The sequence below is a fragment of the Rhinatrema bivittatum genome, chromosome 3 (genome assembly GCF_901001135.1).
Source record: "Rhinatrema bivittatum chromosome 3, aRhiBiv1.1, whole genome shotgun sequence".
Lineage (NCBI taxonomy): Eukaryota > Metazoa > Chordata > Amphibia > Gymnophiona > Rhinatrematidae > Rhinatrema > Rhinatrema bivittatum.
This window is the reverse complement of record NC_042617.1, coordinates 387837958-387862047: the sequence shown is the minus strand read 5'-3', so window position 1 is coordinate 387862047 and position 24090 is coordinate 387837958. Positions and strand designations below refer to the sequence as shown.

General features: G+C 42.9%; 1 protein-coding gene across 1 annotated transcript in view; it reads left to right on the top strand.

The window, feature by feature from the left end:
- KCNQ5 (potassium voltage-gated channel subfamily Q member 5) overlaps positions 1–22392 on the top strand; it is a 1147293-nt gene extending 1124901 nt beyond the window's left edge. The window contains exons 13-14 of the mRNA XM_029595626.1: positions 2644–2770; positions 19859–22392. Of these exons, the coding sequence (XP_029451486.1) occupies positions 2644–2770; positions 19859–20815 (1084 nt within the window). The 3' untranslated portion in view covers positions 20816–22392. The remainder of the gene's footprint in view (positions 1–2643; positions 2771–19858) is intronic.
- The last annotated feature ends 1698 nt before the right edge of the window (positions 22393–24090 follow it).

Genomic DNA, 24090 nt, shown 5'->3' with positions numbered 1-24090 from the left:
TAGGCTCCAGCTGCATAAGGATCGGATCGGCGGCCTCCGGGCCGCTCGAGATGCAATAGCAAGGCTCCAGCCACACGAGGAATGTGTCGGCAGCCCCATGCCATGGAGTTAAGTGCCTGCTTGCGGGTCCAGCCGCGAGCAGGAGTGTAACAGTACTCCCTCCTCAAAGGGGGTCCCCATCCCGCCTTCGGGAGATCGAAAAACTAGGAAAAACATCTGTAACTGGAACATGGATGATGCAGGCACCTCCTGCAGGTTGTAAGGAAACATAAAAACGTAGAACTTGGAAACACCAAAACCGGACACTAGAGATGAATTCTGGGTGCAGGCGCCTCCTGCAGGTCGTACAAACCCAGAAAGGAAAATTCCAGAAACTAAACTTCTTAGAAACAAGGGTACTAGGAAATCAAAAGGTATAGGCCCATTGTAGAAACACTGAAACAAACAGGCAATGCAAAAAATGCTGGAAACAGGCATGGCAAAAAATAGCAAAAATACTGGCATGGCAAAAAATATTGGCACAATGGGAGCAAAAAATGGCAAAAAATACTGGCACAAGCAAAAAATGGCAAAAAAATACTGCAACAGGCAAAAGACAAAAAATACAGAAACAGGCAAAAGGCAAGGCAAAAAATACTGCAACAGGCAAAAATCCAGACCAAAAAAGGAATCTTAAATGCAGGGTGGGTGGGCAGGACCAAAGTGCTGAAACTGATGGTCCTGAATGTGGGACGGGCGGGTGGGACAAAATCGCAAAATTCGTGGAGATGGAGATAAAGTCCAGGAACAAGACCCAAGACAGGAACAGTCTTACTGGGCACATGGCCTTCACAATCTGTTAGGGAGCACTAGGAGAGCAGTCCCATTTCCATGGGCTTTGTGTGCCCTTGGGCCACGGCACAACCTCAGAGAACTCCAAGGTGATACCGAGGCAGGCAAGACATGTCTGAGCCTGGGCTGAGACCAGGAAGCCAGGCCCCTGCCGACCTGCACAGCCTCAGTGAGGCCAACCACGCAAGGTTGGTCTCTGAGTGTTCCTCCAACTACTCCAAGCCTTTCGGACCTGCCGCTGGGAATGGGAATGGCAAAGGCGGCAGGCCGGACAGGAGGCAAGGGATGACGAAGACTCTGGAACATGGAAGGCTCAGACAAAGAACTTGGAATGTGGAGACTCAGACGAGGAACTTGGAACTCTGAGCACTAGGGAGACTCAGACTCAGACTCGAAACGAGGAAGTTCAGGATCAAGGTTCAGGATCAAGGACTAGGTTGAGGCTATGACGCAGCACGCCCTACATAGCCCACCACAGGGCAGACCCACGGGGCTGGTCACGGACCACGCTTGATGTGAGGCAGACTCCAGATGGATATGTGGAAGTTGAGACTGGAACATGTTGAAGATTCAGCAGAGGCCTGAACCAGTGCGCGCCCTACACAGCCGCCCAAGGCTACTCATGGACCACGCAGAAACGGAGCAGGTTCTGGCAGAGTCTTGGTCATGGACGGAGCAGCCACAAGAGAATCCGAGGGCCGGAATGAGCCTCAGGGAACAGGACCAAGACGGGACTTGGCTACAGGGAAGGATAACCCTCCGGAGGCTTGTGCTGTGGATGAGGAGGCAGGCCTGTGCCACAAGGTGACAGAGCATGACGGTGGCACGCTAAGAAAGGTGGATGAGGAACCAGGGGTTCAGGACATCAAGGCTGGATGACGGAACATCCGGAACATCAGGACTGGATCACGGAACATCAGGACTGGATCACGGAACACAGAACATCAAGACATCAACAGAGACCAGGAACGAAAAACGAGGGATCCCAAAAAGAACAAGGAATGCCAAGCCGGAGTGAAGACGAGAAATCCTAGGGAGGACTAACCCCTTGCGAAGGCAAGGACAGAGTGAAAGCAGGGCCCTTAAATAGGGCTGAAGATCAAAAGACGCCCAGGGAGGAGTCCAGGTGGGGCCAGGAGACTGGATCTTTAAATCTTCAAGGAAGACACAGCCCTGCCCCTTAGGGGAAGTGGGCAGGACCATGGACAGCGGCCATGCTGCCGCTGCGTTGCTGGAGGAACAGAGCTGAAGCAGGAGCTGGGCTGTGGAGCAGGCCCCAATGAAGACGGCAGCGTCCTGCTGCTGAAGAGGCACCAAGGGCGGCTCCAGCCGCCAGGCAAGACGAGGGATTGCGGCCTACGGGCCGCAAAGATGAAAAGGGCGTCAGCTCCAGCTGCATAAGGATCGTGTCAGTGGTCGCGTGAGATGCAATAGCACGCGCTAGCCGTGTGAGGAACGTATCAGCGGCCCCATGCCGTGGAGGTAAGTGCCTGCTCGCAGGTCCAGCCGCGAGCAGGAGTGTAACACCGTGCATGCATTATCCCATCAGTTTTGCACCTGCAAAATGTGCTTGGGTTAAGAATTCCTCAGAACTGGCCTGGCTCCAGATTTTCAAAAGGAAGCTCCGAGGGGCATATTCATTTGAAGACTGCCTTGCAGGCTGTTAGGTACAAAGTGCCAAACGGGCCTCCAAGCTACCCTCGATGACTGAAAATACCCTTCCTCCCCAATATGCATGTATATATTTTCACAAGCACCTTGAAAAAGTTTCAATATTTATCCATCATGTTATTTTTGTTGTTTTACTTGCAGTGTTGACCAAATTCTTGGAAAAAGTCAAATTACAACTGATAAAAAAAGCAGAGACAAAAGTGCTGCAGAAAGTGAAGCAACTGATGATCTTAGTATGCTGGGTCGTGTGGTCAAAGTGGAAAAACAGGTATAACTTATGCCTACTAATTTTATTACTTTTTGTTAGTCCTCCTATTTATTTACCTCATTGGCCTCTCACATATCTATTATACTTCCTTGTCTGAGACAGAGATATAGAGGAGAATGAGTTATCAGGACTGAATGGAGGGAAATGAGTGTGGGTGATTAAGGATAGATCCTGTGAGAGAGAGAGTAGTAAAAAGATGCAGAAATGAGAAATAATGGGAAACAGGAAGAGGGAGGTGTTAAAATATTTGCTCTGATATTGTGATCTTGAAGAAGAACACTGTATTCTTGCAGGTTTGTCCCTCCCGATGAAGGTTGTTAACGAAACAAAGACAGTATCAGGAGACTTATGTTATTGTTATCACAGCATTGGATAAGTAATAAAGGACATTTTTTTTATTGAAATAATGACTTTTTTGGGACTGTGTAAGTTTTTGAATTTGCTATTTCTTCACTCTCTGGGTCATTCATCAAATCGCAATAGGCCGTTATCACGTGCATTAGGCCGTTATCACCCATTGGGGGTATAGGAACAATAGTGTGCACTGCACCCACAACCATGGTGGGCGAAAATGCACCACTGCAATGTGGCCACCTGCTCAATATCACCCCCTGCCCCTTTTTTCCCCGCAGCTCATCATTCCTCTCTATATATATATATGTGTGCCTGAATAGAAAACCAACATGGAGAAAGGCAACTGACCCAGAATCCTCTGCTTTCTTATCCTGTCTTGGCTGTATGAACTCTAAGTGACTTATTGAGCATGACTTGCAGGAATTCCCAGGACACCTGGACAGGCAGTTGAAGCTGGCCCACGTTATGATGCCTAATTATATGGTCATAAAAGGAAAAGGCAAGGGTTGGAAACTTCAGGCTAAATTGTCACAATAAGAAGCACTATTCTCAGGAGTATCTGTAAACACAACTTCAGATGTGTTAATTGCCCTGAACAGCAAGATTCTAACAGAACAAAGGACTATCTAGAGAGTGATGGTAAATGGGCCCCCCCTGGGAGAAGTAATCAGGATAGTTTAGGGATAATCACATCATGCTGTTGACATGACAACCAATGTAAATTATTCTTTGGGTAGTCACGCATGCTAGAATCTTCTAACCTACGGGCTGATTCAGTAAAGTCCGCGGGAGAGCAGAAGAACGCCCGCTTTCCTGGCGCGCGCACAGGCCACTCGCCTGTGCGTGATTCTGTATTTAAATTAGGTGGTGCGATAGAAATGGGCAAAAGGAGGAACTAGGGACACTAGCACGTCCCTAGCGCCTCCTTTTGACCCGGAGCGGCGGCTGTCAGCGGGTTTGACAGCCGACGCTCAATTTTGCCGGCTTCGGTTCTTGAGCCCACTGACAGCCACAGGCTCAGAAACTGGACACCGGCAAAACTGAGAGTCCGGTTTTCGGCCCGACAGCTGCCGGCCCATTTAAAAAAAATTTTCTTTTTTTTTTTACTTTTTTTTACTCTTCGGGACCTCCAACTTAATATCACCATGATATTAAGTCGGAGGGTGCTGGCAGAAACTAGCGCCTACCTTTGGGTAAAATGTGCTTGGCTGCACATTTTACTTTCTGTATCGCGCGGGCATACCTAATAGCGCCCTCAACATGCATTTGCATGTTGAGGGCGCTATTAGGTGCCGCGGGTTGGATGTGCGTTTTCCGCCCCTTGCTGAATAAGGGGTAAGGGAAAACGTGCGTCCAAGGAGCGCACTGTACTGTATCGGCCTGCATGTATGATATTGTATGTTATCTATAAAAGAAGGATCACTTCCTGTATACAATGAAATGCTGGTAGTCAGTTTGTCAGAGAAATGGCATCACCATCTCCCAAGAATATTTATATTGATCAATAAAAAATTATGCTTTCTACAAATATCTAAGTGTTCTTGTATCCCTGGACATAAGCATCATAAAGAATGGAGTGGCGCTTAACAATTTAGAAATTCACGGAAAGTGCCATGTAGTGATCATTTTGTGCTGTACTTTGCATTTTTAGGACATAAAAGGGATAGATTTGGTCTATATAATGGATGATGGAACAAAAAAATAGAGGTACAAAAATATATCCCAATTTAATGAAGCTATAGAAGTCAAAAAAGGGAAATAGATGAGGATTCAGGAGAAAAGCTGGTTAGTCAATGGTATGAGGGGGTGGAAAAATAGAAAAAGTATGGGAATAATAAGTGGTTTACTAATAAGTTGCAATGCTTGAAGAAGAAAGTACAAAGTCTGGAGACACTGTGGAAAACACGGTTCAATTTTTCATTAAAATAAATGGAAAAAATGGTGTATCAGTATTATTGAGAGGTGTTCTAGCAAAAAGGAAGAGTTTTTCAGAGGCAATAGGATCAGCTGCTTCAAATACTAGAGAAATATATCGGGTAGTGAATAAACTATTAGGTAATCAAGTAATTCACACCTTTGATCCCAGTTTAGTTCTGAAAAGTGAAGAATTTGTTATTTTCTAAAAAAGATTGAAGATTTGATGGTAGGATTTATAGAAGAGCTGGAACAGGTTTGTGAATTGGAAGGAAAAGTACAAGAGAAGACAGTAGAACAGCAAAGTTTGGCTAATTTTGATAATATGGGATTTTTGGAATTTAAACATTTATTGAAGAAGGTAAGACCTAAGTACTATATTCTTGATCCTTGCCTTGCAAGTTTAATGAGTCTCTATCTGATGTGGGGGTTGAGCATGCAAGAAGGATGATTAACAGTCTGTTACATGCCTGCTAGATTAAGTAATTCTGTGAGTACACCGATCTTGAAAAAAGCATCTTTAGAGTGGAGTAGTTCGAATTATCGTCCAGTAGCTTCTATCCCTTTCCTGGTAAAAGTGATGGAAAAGGCAGTAATTGAATAAATATCACTCTTTGTTGAAGAAATTGGAATGCTGGATCCTTGCCAAGGAATGCTTCAAAAAGGGGATAGTACTGAAATTTTGGTCTCTGTAACTGATGTTTTATGCAATGCAGATCAGGGTGAGGATACGATGTTGATCATGTTAGATCTTTCTTCAGTTTTTTACCTTGTGGCTTACTCTGTTCTGATACAAAGATGAAAGACCATGGGATAACATGGTAAGGTGTTGCAGTGGATTGCTTCTTTTTTGAGAAATAGATCCTGTGAGGTACTGGTTGAGAATAAATATGAACATTATTGTATAGAGGTAAATTCCACCAAAGTTCATTCAGTAGGAAAGATAAGAGATTTGGGAATATTTTTAGATTCTAGATTTAAGAGAGAAGCACAAAAGTCTAAAACTATGAACTGGTGTTTGGTAAATTAAGAGAGATGAGGAGGCTCCAACACTTTCTGGTCACAAATGATTTTAAGTTGATTATTCACTTATTAGTTGTTTCCCACCTAGACTACTGTAATAGTTTTTGGTGGGGTTGCCTCAAAGAACATTACAAAGATTGCAAATGGCACAAAAGGTGATTGCTAGAATGATGTTAGGCTGTTCAAAAAGGAAGTCTGTGAATACAATGTTAAAATCTTTACACTGGCTACCAATTGGAGTTTGGGCTCAATTTAAAATACTGATCTTGGTATTTAAAGGGGAGTGGACCCAAAGTATATTTGAGATAAGCTGGAGTGGTATTAGCCAGGTCAAAGCTTCCGTTTTAGTCAAGGGATGCTGCTTAAAATTCCCTCCTATAAAATTGTTCAGGATGTACAGGTAAGATCTAGAGCTTTCTATGTAATAGTTTCCTCACTCTGGAATCAACTTCCAATTGAGCTTCGGCAAGAATTAGATTATCTGACCTTCCATAAGAAGTCAAAGATATGGTTATTCCATGACTGAATGGAAGGTAGTTGTTTGGATGGTGTGCTTTGTTAAGATATGAGATGAGAGATGATAGAGGAAATGTAGGGAAATTGGACAAGGGATTAATAAAGGATGACAAAATGTTATTATTTTTATTGCAGTATTTTATGTATCATTGTTAATTATTGTGCACCGCTTTGATAGCTTATGGGAAATAAAATCAGTATATAACAGTGATGGCCAACCTTTTGAGCTCAGTGTGTCATAATTCATAAAAAATACAAGCATAACTCGGGTGGTGTGTCACTTCTAGAAAAATCCATAATTTTGTGATATTTGTAGCTCTAATTAATAACAAAAAGTTATAATTTTAATATATGTACTGTATTTATTAATAAAGCAAAAACAAATAATTCTTTACCTTACCTGCTTAGTGACTTTTTGTTGCTGAATTTCATTGGCTAAATCTTCAATTAAAACACTCTCTCCCCCCCCCCCCCCCCCCCACACACACAAACTCTTCTCCCATGGATTTTCTCATACACACTCATGCTCTCACATTCACTTGCTCCCTCACATACACACAAACCCTGACAGGCTCCCAGTCATTCTCACACACACACACACACACACACACACACACACACACACACACACACACAGAACCCCAGGCAGGCTCCCATTCATTTTCACACCACTCCCGCTCCATCCTCCAGGCAGGAATCAATTCATTCTCACACACACAGACCTCCAGGCAGGCACCCATGCATTCACACACATACACCCCCAGGCAGAGTCCCATTCATTCACATGCACACCCTAAAGGCAGACCCCCCTCTCTTTTGCCAGCAACCTCGGAACCTCTCTCATTCCTCTGCTGCCATTGTCACCGCTGCCACATGGCTATTGGGGAGGTGCTGATTGCTGCTACTGACGCTGAAGCCCATTCTGCTGCCTCCTCTGTGCAGGCCCCGTGGGCTTCCACTTTCTCCATGCTGATCTTGTACATTACGAGATACGCATAGAGAAATTGCTATTCTTGCACATTCCCAAAGATTACATATGCCAATCACTAAAAAGTAAATTTTTTTTTTTTACCTTTGCTGTCTGATCTTAGTTTTCTAATTGGTTGGTCACTGGCTTTTTTTTTCCACCTTCTCTTTCTTATTTTTTTCCACCTTCCCTTTATTTTTTTTGCCAATTCCTTTTATATTGTTTTTTTTTCTGTTTCTTTTCTCTCCATCTTCTTCCCTCAAACACACAGTCAGGTTCTTATTCTCACATGCATTTCTCTCTCACACACACACACAGGCTCTCACTGTCACATTCTCTCTCTCATACAACCATTCATACACACAGCCTCTCACTGGCACATGCTGTCTGACTCACACACACAGGCTCTCTCTCACTCCCGCATGCTGTCTTGCTCAAGCACATGCTGTCTCTGCAAACATTCAGGTCCTCACTCACACACACAATCTCTCAACTCATCTCATACACGCACATACACACACCCTCTACAGACCCTCAGCCTCTCTCTCACCTCTGGGCCTCCTCTTCACGGGTCGCTGCAGGATGGGCTCTGCTGCGGCCCTAATCTTCTCGGGCCGCGACAGCCCTGCTACCGGGCCTCTTCCTCTTCTCGGGCCGCTGCGACTTTGGATTCGCGACGGCCCGTAAGCGCAAGCGCTGCTTCTCTTCTGCACGCGCTGATGCTTCTCCTCCTTCCTGCCCACGCGGCTCCGGCAATGTTTACTTCCGGGGCCGCACAGGCAGGAAGGAGGAGGAGCATCAGCGCGTTTATATGTGATCTTTTTTTTCGGGCCGTGGTGACGTGAGCCTCACCACGGCCCTGCCTATCTGCCTGTTGCTGCGCCGCATGAGCCTCCCTGCACCCGGGGGCATTGGGGGGGGGGGGGTGGAGGGGTCTGGAGGGTGGGGGGATACTAAAAAACTAATTTTAAAGGGTCGGCACAGCCGATAAAAAAAAGCCTCGGCACAGCCGATAAAAAAAAAAAAAATTCCCGATAGTCCAGAAACGCTGCATGTGTCAGCAAAATCGTCTCGGCGTGTCACCTCTGACACGTGTGTCATAGGTTAGCCATCACTGGTATATAAGAATCTTTAAATAAATAAATCTCAATGGAGGTAGACCTTAGAAGAAGAGCCCATTTCATCATGGTCCTTACATTATGGGCCTTAACATGCCTGGGTTTAACAGAAGGAGATGCAGTCTGCGATCCAATTAGAAATGGTGTACTTAGTCACCACATTTCCAGGTCAATTGGGGTCAAATGAAACAAACAGTTGGAGAACTTTCTGAAGCCCATTTTGAATAACCTGTGTTATTTATAATATAAACAGGAACTTATAATCCATATATTGCAGCCAGTTTTCAAAGGAAAACCATGCACATGGTTTCCCTCTAGAAATGAGCAGCTGCAAAGTATACACGCTATAATTACCTACATACTTTGCATCTACTATTTGTATAGCTGGCCAAGCAGGGACAAAATGTGTGCATATTTGAAAATTGAATGTACATGTTTTTTAAAACCCCAACCTAAACACCCGCCTTCCTTATCCCAGAAATATCTCTTTTTAACCTGGCCAAAAGCATGCCTGCTATGGAAGCCCATAGGTACTTCTAACTGTGCAGAGGAAGGTATATGGCTTTGAAAATTGTTCTCCCAATAGGCTTAAATTTTCTCTAGGTCAGGAGTGTCCAACTCCGGTCCTCAAACCAGTCTGGATTTCAAGGTATCCTTAATGAATATAGGTGAGATAGAATTGCATACAACTGAGGCAGTATGCATGAAATTTATCTGATGTATATATTAATTTTGGATATCCTAAAAACCTGACTGATACACAGCCCCAAGGACTGAAATTGGACACCCCTGCTTTAGGTACAACTTGACAGAATAAGATGGAAATTATATTTTTCATTTAATTTTGGTTTTTTTGCAAACATTTCCAAATGACGTTCAAGTCAGCTTACTGCATCATTAGAATTCAGGTGTAATATATTATAATAGAGTGGCATTCTACTTATATCCTAAGTTTCAACCTTAGGCAGGAGTGGAGTACCATCCTGTTATAATAAAATTTAGTAGAATGTGGTAAATTCATTAGAGCTTGGAGCTCACCTACTCTGCAGGCCAAAGTAACTGCCACCAAAAAGACAATATTCTAAGTCAGGCACTTGAGCTCACAAAAGTCAAGTAGTTTGAAGACACTGAGTCAGCTTTGTAAGAACCACTTTGATGTCCCATGACACTGCACAAGACTTGATGAGAGGCTTCAGATGAAGGAAACTCCACATGAATCTGACAACTAGAAGCTGTACAGAAATAGTGCCAATTGCGCCAAGACGAAACCTTACAGAGTTAGATTTGAGGATAGATTCTGACATCTCAAAGCTCTTCCATAACACTGTTTTCTTGAAGTCCTTGGCTGGCTTGTTTCCACTTGGATTTCAGGGTCCATTGGGTTTATCTCTTATGAAGATGAGCCATTGAAATTACATAAACTGTGGAAGCCATTTAGTCCAAAATCCTCAACATGGACCAACCTGATGTCTGCTGATTCTGAATTACTCCTTCCACTGCAGCTACTATGTTGTTGGCCCCATGGCCCTATTGGTGGAGAGATAGGCCAGACAATAGCCCAAGCTGAGTCTAGCTTAGCCACTATAAATTGCAATTGGGATGTTAGGTTCAGATTAGAGTTGGAGTATTTGATGATTAGGGATCTTTGTTTTCAGTTTATATTTTAGTTTGCTTGAGAATTTCAATGATATAACAAAACAGTCAGTGGAAAAATGACTTTGATATAACACATGTATTTTTTCCACTGATTTCTCTTTTGTTCCAACATTGAGATGTCCAGGCACAATAAAATCATTGAAACTGTAGCATCTGGATGATGATCTGTAAGAAATTGTCTGCTCCTGCAAGAGATATGCTCTTAATCAGTCAATAATCCAAGTAGGAAAACACATGAATCCCCAGTTTATATAGAAATCCCACAATGGCTCAAAAATATTTTTAAAATACTTATGGTGCTAAGGATAGGTCAAAAGGCAGTTTGAAGGACTGGATGTGCTATGTCCTTACTAAAAATCTGAAATGCTTCCCTAGACAGGAATTTATCTCTAATTCAGTGTTGCCCCTTGTAGATCCAAAGAACATAGCCAGTCTCCCTTGTTTAGAAGGGGACTGGAGCCCATGCTAATCATCTTGAGCTTTTTTCTTTTCAGGAATTTGTTCAAGTCCCTTAGATCTAGGATTGGTTGGAATCTTACTATCTTTTTGGGGTAGAGGCAGTGGAAACAAAAACAGCAATTCAGTAAAACAAGGGATAGATACAGAGGATCCTTGGTTGTGAAGAAGTGAAGGGAAAACCAGAGATCAACTGGTATCTGCGGCATTGCATCAGGAATGAAGTGTCTTACAGTCATTGTCTAACATGATATTGCATGTTTCTATGGCTCTCTTCAACTCTTTGGTTGAGCATTCAGAGACCTGGAGGAAATATTTGAAAACTCTGCTCCATAGTCTGCATATGGTGTAGTTCACTATCAACTGCATAAGGTCTTCCCAATGTTTCTTAGTTCCCAAAAGCTTACAAAGATCCTCTAAGTTAGCAACAGTGTGTTCTAAATTATGCTCTCTTTTCCAAAGAGCTTTCTCAAACTCAGCCCAGCCATCTCCCCTAAATTGGTGTTTGTCAGGCTGCAACATCCAAGAAAAAGCCGGATTGATTGCTGTTTGTATTATCTTAGTTCAGAGAGGGGACAGGGACAAAGGAAAAAAAAAAGAGGAAAAAAGTACACTATTGCAGCCTATCAATCTAATTTTTTTGCTCGTTTTTATTACTCTTTTCTTTCTTTCCCCCCAATTTGAAAAGTGGTTTAACTGCTCTTACGACTATATACGTGGAACCAGGCTGGTGCGCTGATGCTGCCGTCCACCTGGCGCCATGTCTGGAGCCATGGTGGGGGCAGGGGTACGAGCTGAGAACATACCTGGTAGAAACTGGGTCCCAGGCCTCCTTGGTCTTCGGCGTTGTGGCAATGGCATTGCCACATGGTACTACATCATCGGGACGCACTGTTGCAGCAGTGACTTCATTGTGCAGTGACCAAGCGGGGTCGTGGGAGGCCCTGGATGTAAAGGGTCTGGCTAGTGGGAGGCATAAAAGAGAGCAGCGGAAGGCTCAGTGGCAGTTCTGGGGAGATGGGAAATTTGAAATCTGGGGGCATGCAGGGGAGGGGGTGATTCTACTCGCCCCTTTCGCTCCTGCTGTCTACGCTGTAGCTGATGCCTCATTACCAGTGCTCCTAAGAGAGTAAGTCACTATTCCACAATCGGCTGCTGGACCCACTTAAATTTTAATTGGGAAACCTGTTTGTCACAGATTGGCACACAAACAAAATTTATTTACAAAAAAACCCCCCAAACAAAATCCAGCAGCAAGCAAGGAGCAAAGGCTTTTAATTGCCCAGCCCCCCTTTTCTCAAGATCTCAGGCATTGTAGTTTTGCCTAGAGGCCGAGTTCTAAACTACAAGGCATCTGCCTAAGCCCCTCGCTTATCCCTGCGTGGGGGGGGGGGGGGGGCAATTGTTCCATCCCATCCCTTGAGGAGTCAAAGGGTGCATGTCCACAAGCACCCCCTGGGGGGGGGGGGGGGGGGGGGGCTCGAGTCAGATAGGGATCAAAGGCCGAAGTTGAAAAGGCAGTGTGTTGCACAAGGCCCCTGCAGCCGATGCATCCATGGGTGGGACGTAGCTGGATGTGTGCAGCTCAGCACAGGGAGCGGAATATGGGCACAGTGAAGAATGGAATCCAGCAGGCGCCAGCAGCGACTCCTGGCCCCAGCAACCAGCCCCTCAGCCGCGAGATGGGCACCCGGGGAGTTCTCCCCAGCTTGCCTAGGTAGTTTTACCATGCTGGGGGGTGGTGCCCAGCTGGGGGAGCCTAGCTGAGCAGCTACCCAGCCCCCTCCTTTCCCCTACCACCAAGCCAGGTCCTGCCTTAGACACCAGCCAAGTCGGGTCTGCCTAGATCAGTGATGGCTAACCTATGACACACGTGTCAGAGGTGACACGCTGAGACATTTTTGCTGACACGTGCAGCGTTTCTGGACTATCGGGAATTTTTTTTTCTTTTTATCGACTGTGCCGAGCCTTTTTTTTATCGGCTGCGCCGACCCTTTAAAATTAGTTTTTTAGTATCTCCCCACCCTCCAGACCCCTCCACCCCCCCCCCCCCCCGCCCAATGCCCCCAGGCGCAGGGAGGCTCATGCAGCGCAGCAACAGGCAGATAGGCAGGGCCGTGGTGAGGCTCACGTCACCACGGCCCGAAAAAAAAGATCACATTTAAATGCGCTGATGCTCCTCCTCCTTCCTGCCTGTGCAGCCCCGGAAGAAAACGTTGCCGGAGCCGTGTGGGCAGGAAGGAGGAGAAGCATCAGCGCGTGCAGAAGAGAAACGGCACTTGTGCTTACAGGCCGTCGCAAATCCAAAGTCGCAGCGGCCCGAGAAGAGGAAGAGGCCCGGTAGCAGGGCCGTCGTGGCCTGAGAAGATTAGGGCCGCAGCAGAGCCCATCCTGCGGCGACCCGTGAAGAGGAGGCCCAGAGGTGAGAGAGAGGCTGAGGGTCTGTAGAGGGTGTGTGTGTGTGCATGTATGAGATGAGTTGAGAGATTGTGTGTGAGAGTGAGGACCTGAATGTTTGCAGAGACAGCATGTGCTTGAGCAAGACAGCATGTGGGAGTTAAAGAGAGCCTGTGTGTGTGAGTCAGACAGCATGTGCCAGTGAGAGGCTGTGTGTATGAATGGTTGTATGAGAGAGAGTATGTGACAGTGAGAGCCTGTGTGTGTGTGTGAGAGAGAAATGCATGTGAGAATGAGAACCTGACTGTGTGTTTGAGGGAAGAAGATGGAGAGAAAAGAAACAGAAAAAAAAGACAATATAAAAGGAATTGGCAAAAAAAATGAGAAAGGGAAGGTGGAAAAAAATAAGAAAGGGAAGGTGGAAAAAAAAAGCCTGTGACCAACCAATTAGAAAACTAAGATCAGACAGCAAAGGTAAAAAAAAAAAAAAATTACTTTTTAGTGATTGGCACATGTAATCTTTGGGAATGTACAAGAATAGCAATTTCTCTATGCATATCTCGTAATGTACGAGATCAGCATGGAGAAAGTGGAAGCCCACAGAGCCTGCACAGAGGAGGCAGCAGAATGGGCTTCAGTGTCAGTAGCAGCAATCGGTACCTCCCCAATAGCCATGTGGCAGCAGTGACAGTGGCAGCAGAGGAATGAGAGAGGTTCTGAGGTTGCTGGCAAAAGAGAGGGGGGTCTGCCTTTAGTGTGTACATGTGTATGAATGGGACTCTGCCTGGGGGTGTATGTGTGTGAATGCATGGGTGCCTGCCTGGGGGTCTGTGTGTGTGAGAATGAATTGGTGCCTGCCTGGAGGATGGAGCGGGAGTGGTGTGAAAATGAATGGGAGCCTGCCTGGGGTTCAATGTGTGTGTGTGTGAGAATGACTGGGAGCCTGTCAGGGTTTGTGTGTATGTGAGGGAGCAAGTGAGTGTGAGAGCATGAGTGTGTATGAGAAAATCCATGGGAGTAAGAGTTTGTGTGTGGGGGGGGGGGGGGGGAGAGAGTGTTTTAATTGAAGATTTAGCCAATGAAATTCAGCAACAAAAAGTCACTAAGCAGGTAAGGTAAAGAATTATTTGTTTTTGCTTTATTAATAAATGCAGTACATATATTAAAATTATAACTTTTTGTTATTAATTAGAGCTACAAATATCACAAAATTATGGATTTTTCTAGAAGTGACACACCACCCGAGTTATGCTTGTATTTTTTATGAATTTTGACACACTGAGCTCAAAAGGTTGGACATCACTGGTCTATAGCATGATACTGTTCCAATTCAAACAATAAATAAAAGCCATCTGAGCCTCTTTTTCTGGTGTGTAATAGAGGGAAATGGTTGATAACAAAACCTTTTATTGACAAACAATATTGAAAAAGATTTCTTACTATAGTTTAGCAGCAAAAAGAAAAACAAATTTTGAATCAATCTGTGGAGATAATATTTGTGAACCTTAAAACTTTACTGAGAAATGGAAATAAGCACAATGCTGTATCTGTGTTATTTATTTATTCATTCAAATTTAATTTTTGAGCAAGGAGGACTCCCTGGTGGGTGGAGGCTGTGGGGGAAGGAGGAATAACATGGCTCAGTGTCAAAAAAGCACATAGAATGTTATAAATGATTCGGATAAGAATAAAAAATTAAAGAATATCACACTGCCTCTGTATTGATCCATGGTGTGATCACATCTTGAGTACTCTGTGCAGTTCTGGTTGCCCCATCTCAAAAAAGATAAAGCAGAAATAGAAAAGGTACAGAGAAGGGCGACATAAGAAAAAAATATCACAAGCTGAATATCTTCAGACATTCAGTCATTTAGTTGGCACAGAAACTTTTCAGAATAGAGGCCATAGAGTTAATTTATGTATTAGTATGCCTGTTTATGTTAAAGTGGCAGTAGATTATTCTTTATACTGGAATAAAGTTACATTTTTCCAATATTATTATTTGTCTATTTTATCTGTTAGGGCCAAATTTTCCAGAACTTTTATATATGTAAATGGGTTTTTTGAAAATTGCACTGGGGGTTGTGTGCATAGAAGTATGCAAGGATGCAATTTTGTGCTTATTTTTATTCAAACTTGACAGAGGCATGCTTGGGGGAGCAGAACTGGGATGGGGAAACCATTTACATACATACTTTGATTTTTGAAACTATGCACATGCATGCATACACCTATTTTCAAAGTGGACTTACTTGTATAAGTCCACTTCAAAAATTTGGATTGAAGTTCACTTGTACAAATAATGCAGGGACTTCAGCCATGTGCAAGTTGTTATAAAATTATCATCCCTATATAGCAGTGCTTTCTGCTCACATGAGAATTTAAATTTGTTACAAGGAGAAGGTGAACCACAGTAAGAGAATTTAATCGCCAGAACCATTTAGAAAAAATCATGCTAGGCTCATTAACTGAGAGCTGAGAAAGTTTTCCTCTTCTGCTACTTCTTTTCCTTGACATAGCTTACCATTAACTGTGTGTTTTAGAAACATTCAATTGGTCAGATACATAAGTAAAAGACGAGAAGGGAGACTATGGACCCACCAACCACAACCTCAGATTGAAACTGCATTTTTTTTTAAACAGTATAGTGATAGAGCAGCTGTTTCTAAACCTGTCCTGGGGATTCCCCAGTCAGACAGGTTTTCAGGATAGTTACAATGAATGTTGTTGTCACATCCAACTTCCCACGGGTTAAAAGTAGGTGGGACGATTCCTCAACACAGCCAAAGCTTCTGTAAACAATTCTTCTCTGCAGGATTCCTCTGGGCAGGGTGGCAACCTCAAAACACAGCCATTGCCTCAGCGGATACTTTAACCCTGCAGGGAGCTTAAACAACTGGGAGTAAATACTTCCTTCCACTGTCCCCTTCCAGTTCGTGGTAGGCCTTTTTAAAGGAGGTCCGACCTTCTCGGCACAAGCCAAACTGCAGTTCATGAAGAGAACCACTGAGTGATCAGTCTCTATTTTATGACACTGAGTTCAAGTCTCTGTTTCAGGCACAGTCTCTGGTTTTTGCCATTGTATTTATTTATTTATTTGTTTAAGCATTTTATATACCATCATTCCAAAAGAAGATCACAATGGTTTACAGAAACGACATTCATATTATAGGTCAACAAAATACTTAATACATGTTACAAGAGCGACATGCATATTAAGGAAAAAATATACTTAAAACATTTAAAAACATGTTAACTCGAGGGTTTATTTGGTAGTTTGTGCTACATAATTTCCGTTTCAATTGTCTTCATATATTTGTCAGAGGTTATTCAATTGTTGTAGTTCTCTGCATCTTGATGTACTATGTTATTTATTTATTTTATTTATTTATTTAGCATTTTTATATACCGATATTCATGTAAAAAATTACACATCACTTTGGTTTACATTAGAACGTGAACTGGCATGTAAGAATGCATTACATCACAACAAGGGATACATTAATTGGGATAACCGGGCGAATAAATGAAGGGCTCTTCCCGAGAGCCAGAGGATAAAGAGATAAACAAAGTGTCTGTACCTAGGGTACCTAAAACTGAAAAGAGTCTTGTATCTGGGGAACCTAAAAAACTGAAAATGTCTTGTACATAGGGTTGAGGCATTATATTGTTACATTATATGCATTTTTCAAGAGCCAGGTTTTTAGCTCACGTTTGAATCTCTTTCTTTCTGTTAATAGACGTAACGTTTCTGGTGGAGAATTCACAGCTTTGGGCCTGCTATGGAAAACATTCAGTCTTTAATTTGCGTTAGATGTGTACTTCACATTGTAGGCACAGTTAGTAGCCCTTTATTTTGTGATCTTAGTATTTGCTCTGGTGTGTATGGTTGGAGATTCACACCTATTAAGCAGGGGATTCTATCACTGATAATGTTATAAATTATTGTTAGTACTTTATAATGGATTCTTGATTGTACTGGCAGCCAGTGCAGAGCTATGAATGAGGGGGTGATGTGGTCAAATTTCCTTGCCCCTAATAGAAGTCATGCAGAGGCATTTTGTAGTAGTTGTAGTAGTTTTAAAAGTCCAGAAGGTAGTCCTAGTAATAGGGAGTTGCAGTAATCTATATTAGAAAAAATTGGTGTTTGTAATACAGTACGGAAGTCCTGGAATGTTAGTAATGGTTTGCATGGCCATGGCCAGGGCAGGTGAGCGGGGGCTGGGGGAAAGTTTGCCCGTGAAATTTCGTCTCTTGCCCGTCCGAAGGAGGCGGAAAATCGGAGCTGCGCGCACAGGTGAACCATCCACTTCCTGGTACCTGTCATTTCAAAAGACATTTGAAATGACAGGTACCAGCGCACCCAGGATACTGTACAGGTGCTGTATAGCGCTCTATACAGTAAAATGGATTGCGCTTCATGGACGCTTCATGGACGTGCTTTGGACGCAGCTTGTATTTGCGTGTCATTTAAATACTGTATCGAGCGGTATGTGATCTAAACTGTGTGTGCGGCAAACGAGGGTGCGCCCGGCACTGCCGCACTCTTTCTTATGTGTCCTTACTGTATCGGCCTGTTAGTGATTTTATCTAACAATGAGTTGGCATATTCAATAGCAGGCATTCTTTGAGAAGTTGTAGTTACCTGAGATGGACAAAGATGGGTCTTTGATTAGGTGTTTTATGGTTTCATAGAGTAATTTGGAATTAAATATTACCCCATGTATTTGTTTTGCATGATAGTCTTTTTTTGCTTTATTGATTTGTTCACAGTATTTTGCTAGGAGTGATCTGTATTTTCCTAGGGATTCTGCAGATGGAAATCTTTGCTATTGTTTCTCAAATTTTCTCAGTCTGTTTGGTTTGTCTTAGTTCATTGTTGTACCATTTTTCTTCTGATTAGATGTATTCTGTTCATTTTGGATTGTTTTTGTCTGAATTTGGGCTTAGGTTATCTGCGATATCAATGATGATTTTTTCCCCAGGAGACAAAGGCTGAGGAGGCATTAGTTTTGTTAAAATCAATTAGCTTATTTTTTTATTGATTCTTCAAGTATATCTGGTTTTATCTTTTTTCTGAAGGTGAAAGTTTGGTTATTATTGTAGGTTGTTTGCTTTGCATTAAGGAGGGTTATGTTTGCTTTTATTAGTTGGTGATCAGACTAGGTCACTATTTTGTGTAAGGTATTGATTAGGCAGTTATTGTAGTTGGCAAATATTAGATCTAGGAGGGAGGGTGAGCTCAGAGCATCAGCTACGCTGCTCCCGAAGCCAGTTTTCGTGAGGTTCAGCAGGCTGTGATCGTTCGCGCTCTCCCTGCCATTCTCTCTTGGCGTTGCTGCTGCTGTAAGTTGGTGTTGGTGGGCGGGTTAGAAGTGGAGCGGTTGTGTTGATGCTGGTGATGTTCCTTATCTCCTCCTTCGGGGGGGGGGGGGGGGGGGGGGGTGATCTCAGAGCATCAGCTATGCTGCTCCCGGAGCCGATTTTCGTGGGGTTCAGCAGGCCGAGCTCCCTGCCACAAACCTCTGCACTCTTCCTGCCGCTTTCTCCCGGCGTTGCCACCGCTGTAAGTTGGTGTTGGTGGGCGGGCTTAAGAGTGGAGCGGTTTCGTTGGTGCCAGCAATGTTCTTCACTTCTTCCTGCCAGGGGTGGGGGCGAGGGTGCTCTCAGGGCATCAACTGCGCTGCTCCCGGAGCCAGTTTCCGTGGAGTTCAGCAGGCCATGCTCCCTGCTACAATGCTCCGTGCTTTATCTGTCTCAGACACAGTCTCTGGCTTAGACCAGAAGAGACTTTTCAAGCACCGATTTCAGTAATTATGGGCTTGCTTCAAGGGAAACCAAGCCCTTACTGCCACCACCCACCGTAGCTTGCAGAGGGAGTCTTATATACTTGCCTTGCCCAACTACAGCTACAATCACCCTCATGGCAGTTTCTTCTTATCAGACTATAACCAGTTTACTCTTAGCAATCACGGTCTCCTTGCGGGGGTTTCCACCATTCGTCTCCCACCTCCATTGGCATTTGTCCTGGCTCTGGCTCTGGAGTCTCCGACACCTCCACCTCCATGTCTCTCTCTGCCATTAGTCCTTCTTCCTGTTCCTGTCCTGCCCCCTCTGCAGGCCACCTCCTCTTCTCCTCCCAGTTCGCCTGGGTGTCCCCTCCCCCTGACTGAGGTGGAAGCTGTGCAGCTCCTCCTTTGTTCTTCAACCCGCCCCCCTCTCCCAGTGCCTCTCAGAGAAAGAGCTTTTCCCCTAACCTGGGGGTTCTTGGGTTTTGAAGGTTTCACCCATGTTTCTTCTCTTGCACAAATTCCCCCATTGGCCTCCTCATCCAACCTCTCCCAGGGTATATAATAACTATCACAATGTTGTATGGAGGCAGTGCATGCAAAGTTATCTCATGCATATTCATTGTGGATCTTCTGAAAACTTAACTGACAGGGGGTCCCCCAAGACAGGTTTTGGGAACCAATGTTCTAGAGACAATGGCTGTGAATTCAGCTCCCTTGCTCCCTCTTCATATGCATAGAAAATGCAAATTCTACCACAAGTGAGGCATCACTCCTTGAATTATTCTATGCCTATAAGTATTCATAATATTTACTGTTTTCTAGATTTAAAACTTGTAGCAATAAATAATTTTAAAGCCACTGTATACTCATCTTAATCCTTTTTTTTAACCTTTAGGTACAATCCATAGAATCAAAACTGGACAGTTTATTGGATATCTATCAACAAGTCTTAAGGAAAGGATCGGCTTCAGCGCTAACGTTGGCTTCATTTCAGATGCCAGTTTTTGAATGTGAATCAACCTCAGATTATCAGAGTCCCATTGACAATAGAGATTTGTCTAGTTCTGCACAAATTAGTGGATGTATATCCAGATCAGCCAGTGCCAACATCCCTCGAGGATTACAGTTTATTGTTACACCAAATGAATTCAGCACTCCAGCTTATTATGCTTACAATCCAACCATATATAGTCAAGCTACACAGGTGCCAGTGAATCAAAATGATGGACCTATAGCAGTAATAACCAACAGCATATCAAGCCAAATAAATCAGGCTTCTAAGCCAACAGCACCAACAACATTACAGATACCACCGTTACCTTCCTTAAAGCATATCAATAGGCCTGAACCTATTCACATCATTCCTGTGACCACACAGGAAGATATTTCTGATGTCACCGCCTGCCTTGTTACTGCAAAGGATAAAGAACAAGTTGCACAACCCAACCTGACAAAGGGTATTTTAAGGAGAAAAAGCCTTGATGCTGAAGGAGGAACACTGGCCTCAATTTCGTTTGCAGTGCACAAGGATCTAGGAAAATCCTTATCTGTACAAAACCTGATGCACTCCACAGAACAACTGAATACACAGTTTTCTCAAAGTGACTCAAGTAGCTCCAGGGTTAGTCAAGAGTTTTACCCTGAATGGAGGGAGTCAAAATTGTTTATAGAAGATGAAGAGTTGGACATAGAGACTGAAAGAGAGACTTTGGATGCCAGCTCTCAACAAACAATGGATAGAGCTCTCTCTACTGACTCTCTAAGGACTGGAAGAGCAAGATCATCTCAAAATATTTGCAAAACTGGGGATGGTACAGATGCACTCAGCCTGCCTCATGTCAAACTTAAATAATAATTTATAGGTTTTCTTCATAGGCTTAGCAATTCCTTTAGTCATACATATCATTGCATGAACTATTTGGAAAGCCCTTTTAATAAGATAAAAATTTATGCAAGAATCAGGAAAAAAATGAAAGGCAGTTGTATAAGCCCATATCTTTTAATTGCATGAAAATGCATGCTTAAATGAAGGCTAAAAATCCAAATTTATATCTGCATCAGCCCTGTCTTGTAATCTATTTTAATATGTTGAGATACTGATAAATCTGCAAACCTAATGTTACAAATTCTAACAAAATGCGAAAATGAAAACATTTAAAAATGTTACTGCGATGCAGTAATTTTAATTAAGGGTTAAAGCACTTTGCCTCTGGGTTAATTCAAAATATGTATGTCCTGAATTAGATAATTGTTTGTTTACAATAAAAACATGATCTACAGCTGCTAGCAAGGTACCAAGAAAAACAGTAACAGCTGCTAGTTGCAAGATATACACATTAATTCATTATTAATCAGATATTTTAATACTAATAACTAGAATGTTAACTTCTGTATATTTTTGGTGACTTAGTGTTGTGGCAAACTATTTTGCACACCACTTTCAGGTTGTTCTTTGATAAGAACATTCTTTTGCTATGAAATGTACAAATTCTGAGGATTTATTATACATCAGAAATGTCACTGCAGTCTTAATGCTGGCAAAATGCTGTAAACTGTATTGTGAAGGACTTGAAATGTTTACTATGAAATATTAATTTCTGCCTCCATATTTCTTTTATAGAAATATTCCTGGATGTTACATGATAGCCTTGTTATGTGAAAAATACATGCATACTGTAGAGTGTATATATTGTGTTCATGTCTATGAAGCCCAAGGATGAAGCTGCGTTCCATAGTTTATGCTTGATGAACAAAGCTCTAGCAGCAAATTCTGAAAGATGTCTTGAAGCACAATTAACTGATCACTGTTTTTTCATAGAATTTATATGCATTCAAGTTTCCTTATGTTCTTCAACATGTCTGTCCAATCATTAAAACCTGATTTCAAATATAATTTTTGTGAAAAAAATAGGTTTTATTCTCAGCATCTCAGATCATTTGAAATATTAACTTATTTGAATGTCTTCATTTGTCCAGCTAAATCAGTAGGTACACTTTAAAAACAATTGTACAATATATATATACAAACTCTGTAAAGTTTTAGGTTCTTCTTTTCTTATATCAAATGTTTTATGTGCCTTTCTTGCATCTTATGTTAAGTCTCATAACTGTCAAAGATATGAGTCTTTATTTAGATCCAGCAGATGAGATGAGATTTAGAAAGAGGATAGCTAAAACAAAATTTGTGTTAATATATTACTCTATTTCATTAAATATAAATAAGCCGATACCATGGATTGATTTTACTGATATTTCATTACGCAGAACTTGGTCTATTTGCCTTAAATGACATGCTTAAGAGCTTGAAATTTCTTAGTTTTAACTTATTTAATACAAATGTGTGCACATAACTGAACAGTTCTATAAATCATGTATGAAAATGTAATTTTTTCTCAAAAAACAAATAAATCAGGAATACCTTATAATTTTTTTTAGTTACTATTGAAAGTTCTGGTATTTTTATTTCTTTTATTTTCCTCTCTGCCTTTCAGAACTATTCTGCTAAAGCAGGATAGTAATTTTTTATTTATGTCATGAAACTATAAATGAGTCAAACCATCCATTTAGGGGCTAGAAAGGAAACCGAGGATGAGTAATTACTGAGGAAGGTCAGATGAGAATCTTGTATGCTCTCCTGAGTTTGAAAAGAGGCTCCTCAGAATCCCAAATAGAGGTGAATAAGCCAGTAATAAGGAGTTTGAGGCAGGCCTCTCTCCATACCCCAAAATGCATTATCAACCCATGATAAATATGCATGAGGTTCATTAGTCCCATTTTGGGCACACAACATTATTCTGATGTTAAAAATCTTTGGAATTGGGTAGAGGAAGTTCATACAACATGCTCAAGGAGTCAAGAGACCAAGAAAGCATCTATAACAGAGCTTCCCAAACCTGTCCTGGAGACCCCACAACCAGTCGGATTTTCAGAATATCCACAATGAATATGCATGAATTACATTTGCATATACTGAGTCTCCTTGATATGCAAATTTATCTCATGCATATTCATTGTGGATATCCTGAAAACCCGACTAGCTGTGGGGTCCCCAGGACAAGGTTTGGGAAGCCCTGGTCTATATGTATCAGTTGTAACCCTGCCTCATTTAATTATTCTCTCAAACACTTGGGGGTGAATTTTAGAAGAGTTGCTCATGTTAAAAGGCCCATATATGTGAGTATCTGGGCCAAGCCCAAGCAACTTGTATTTTAAAAAGGACCAAATAGGAAAATTAGTTCTTACCTGTTAATTTTCGTTCCTGTAGTACCACGGATCAGTCCAGACAGTGGGGTTGAGCCTCCTTTCCAGCAGGTGGAGACAGACTAAAACTTGAAGGATGCCCTATATCAGGACAGAGCCTATCCTGTACCCCTTCAGTATAACGTATGTCAAAGCATAAAACAACAAACCCAAGAATAGGATCAAGCAAGTAACTGTAAAGCTTAACGGAGCAAATATAGAATAATGTAGAAAAACATGGTATACCTATACGCTCTTGCATCAACTTGGCATAAGAAAACGACCCAGGCTTCCGGTGTAATTGCTCAGTAATCTTGCACAAAGAAATATATGAAAATCTGCAGACCTGCAAGAAAACAAGCTTCGAGAGGACAGAAGACAGAGAGGGAAGGGCGTCTGGACTGATCCGTGGTACTACAGGAACGAAAATTAACAGGTAAGAACTAATTTTCCTTTCCTGTACGTACCTGGATCAGTCCAGACAGTGGGATGTACCAAAGCTTCCCTAAACTGGGTGGGACCGAGACAGTCCCGCTCGAAGCACTTGCCGCCCAAAGGAACCAAACACCGGAGCGTGTACATCCAGACGGTAGTGCCCAGCAAAAGTGTGCAGAGACATCCAAGTGGCAGCCATGCAAATCTCCTGCGGGGAGACAAACTGACTCTCCACCCACGAAGTAGCCTGAGAACGCAGGGAATGGGCTTTCAGACCCTCAGGAAGGGACGACCTTGACATAGGTACGCCGAGGAAATGGCTTCTTTCAACCAACGCGCAATCGTGGTCTTAGAAGCCTGCTTACCCCGGTTGGGACCACTCCAAAGGACGAAGAGATGGTCCGATATGCGGAAGTCATTAGTGACCTGGAGATAACGAAGCAAGATTCGTTT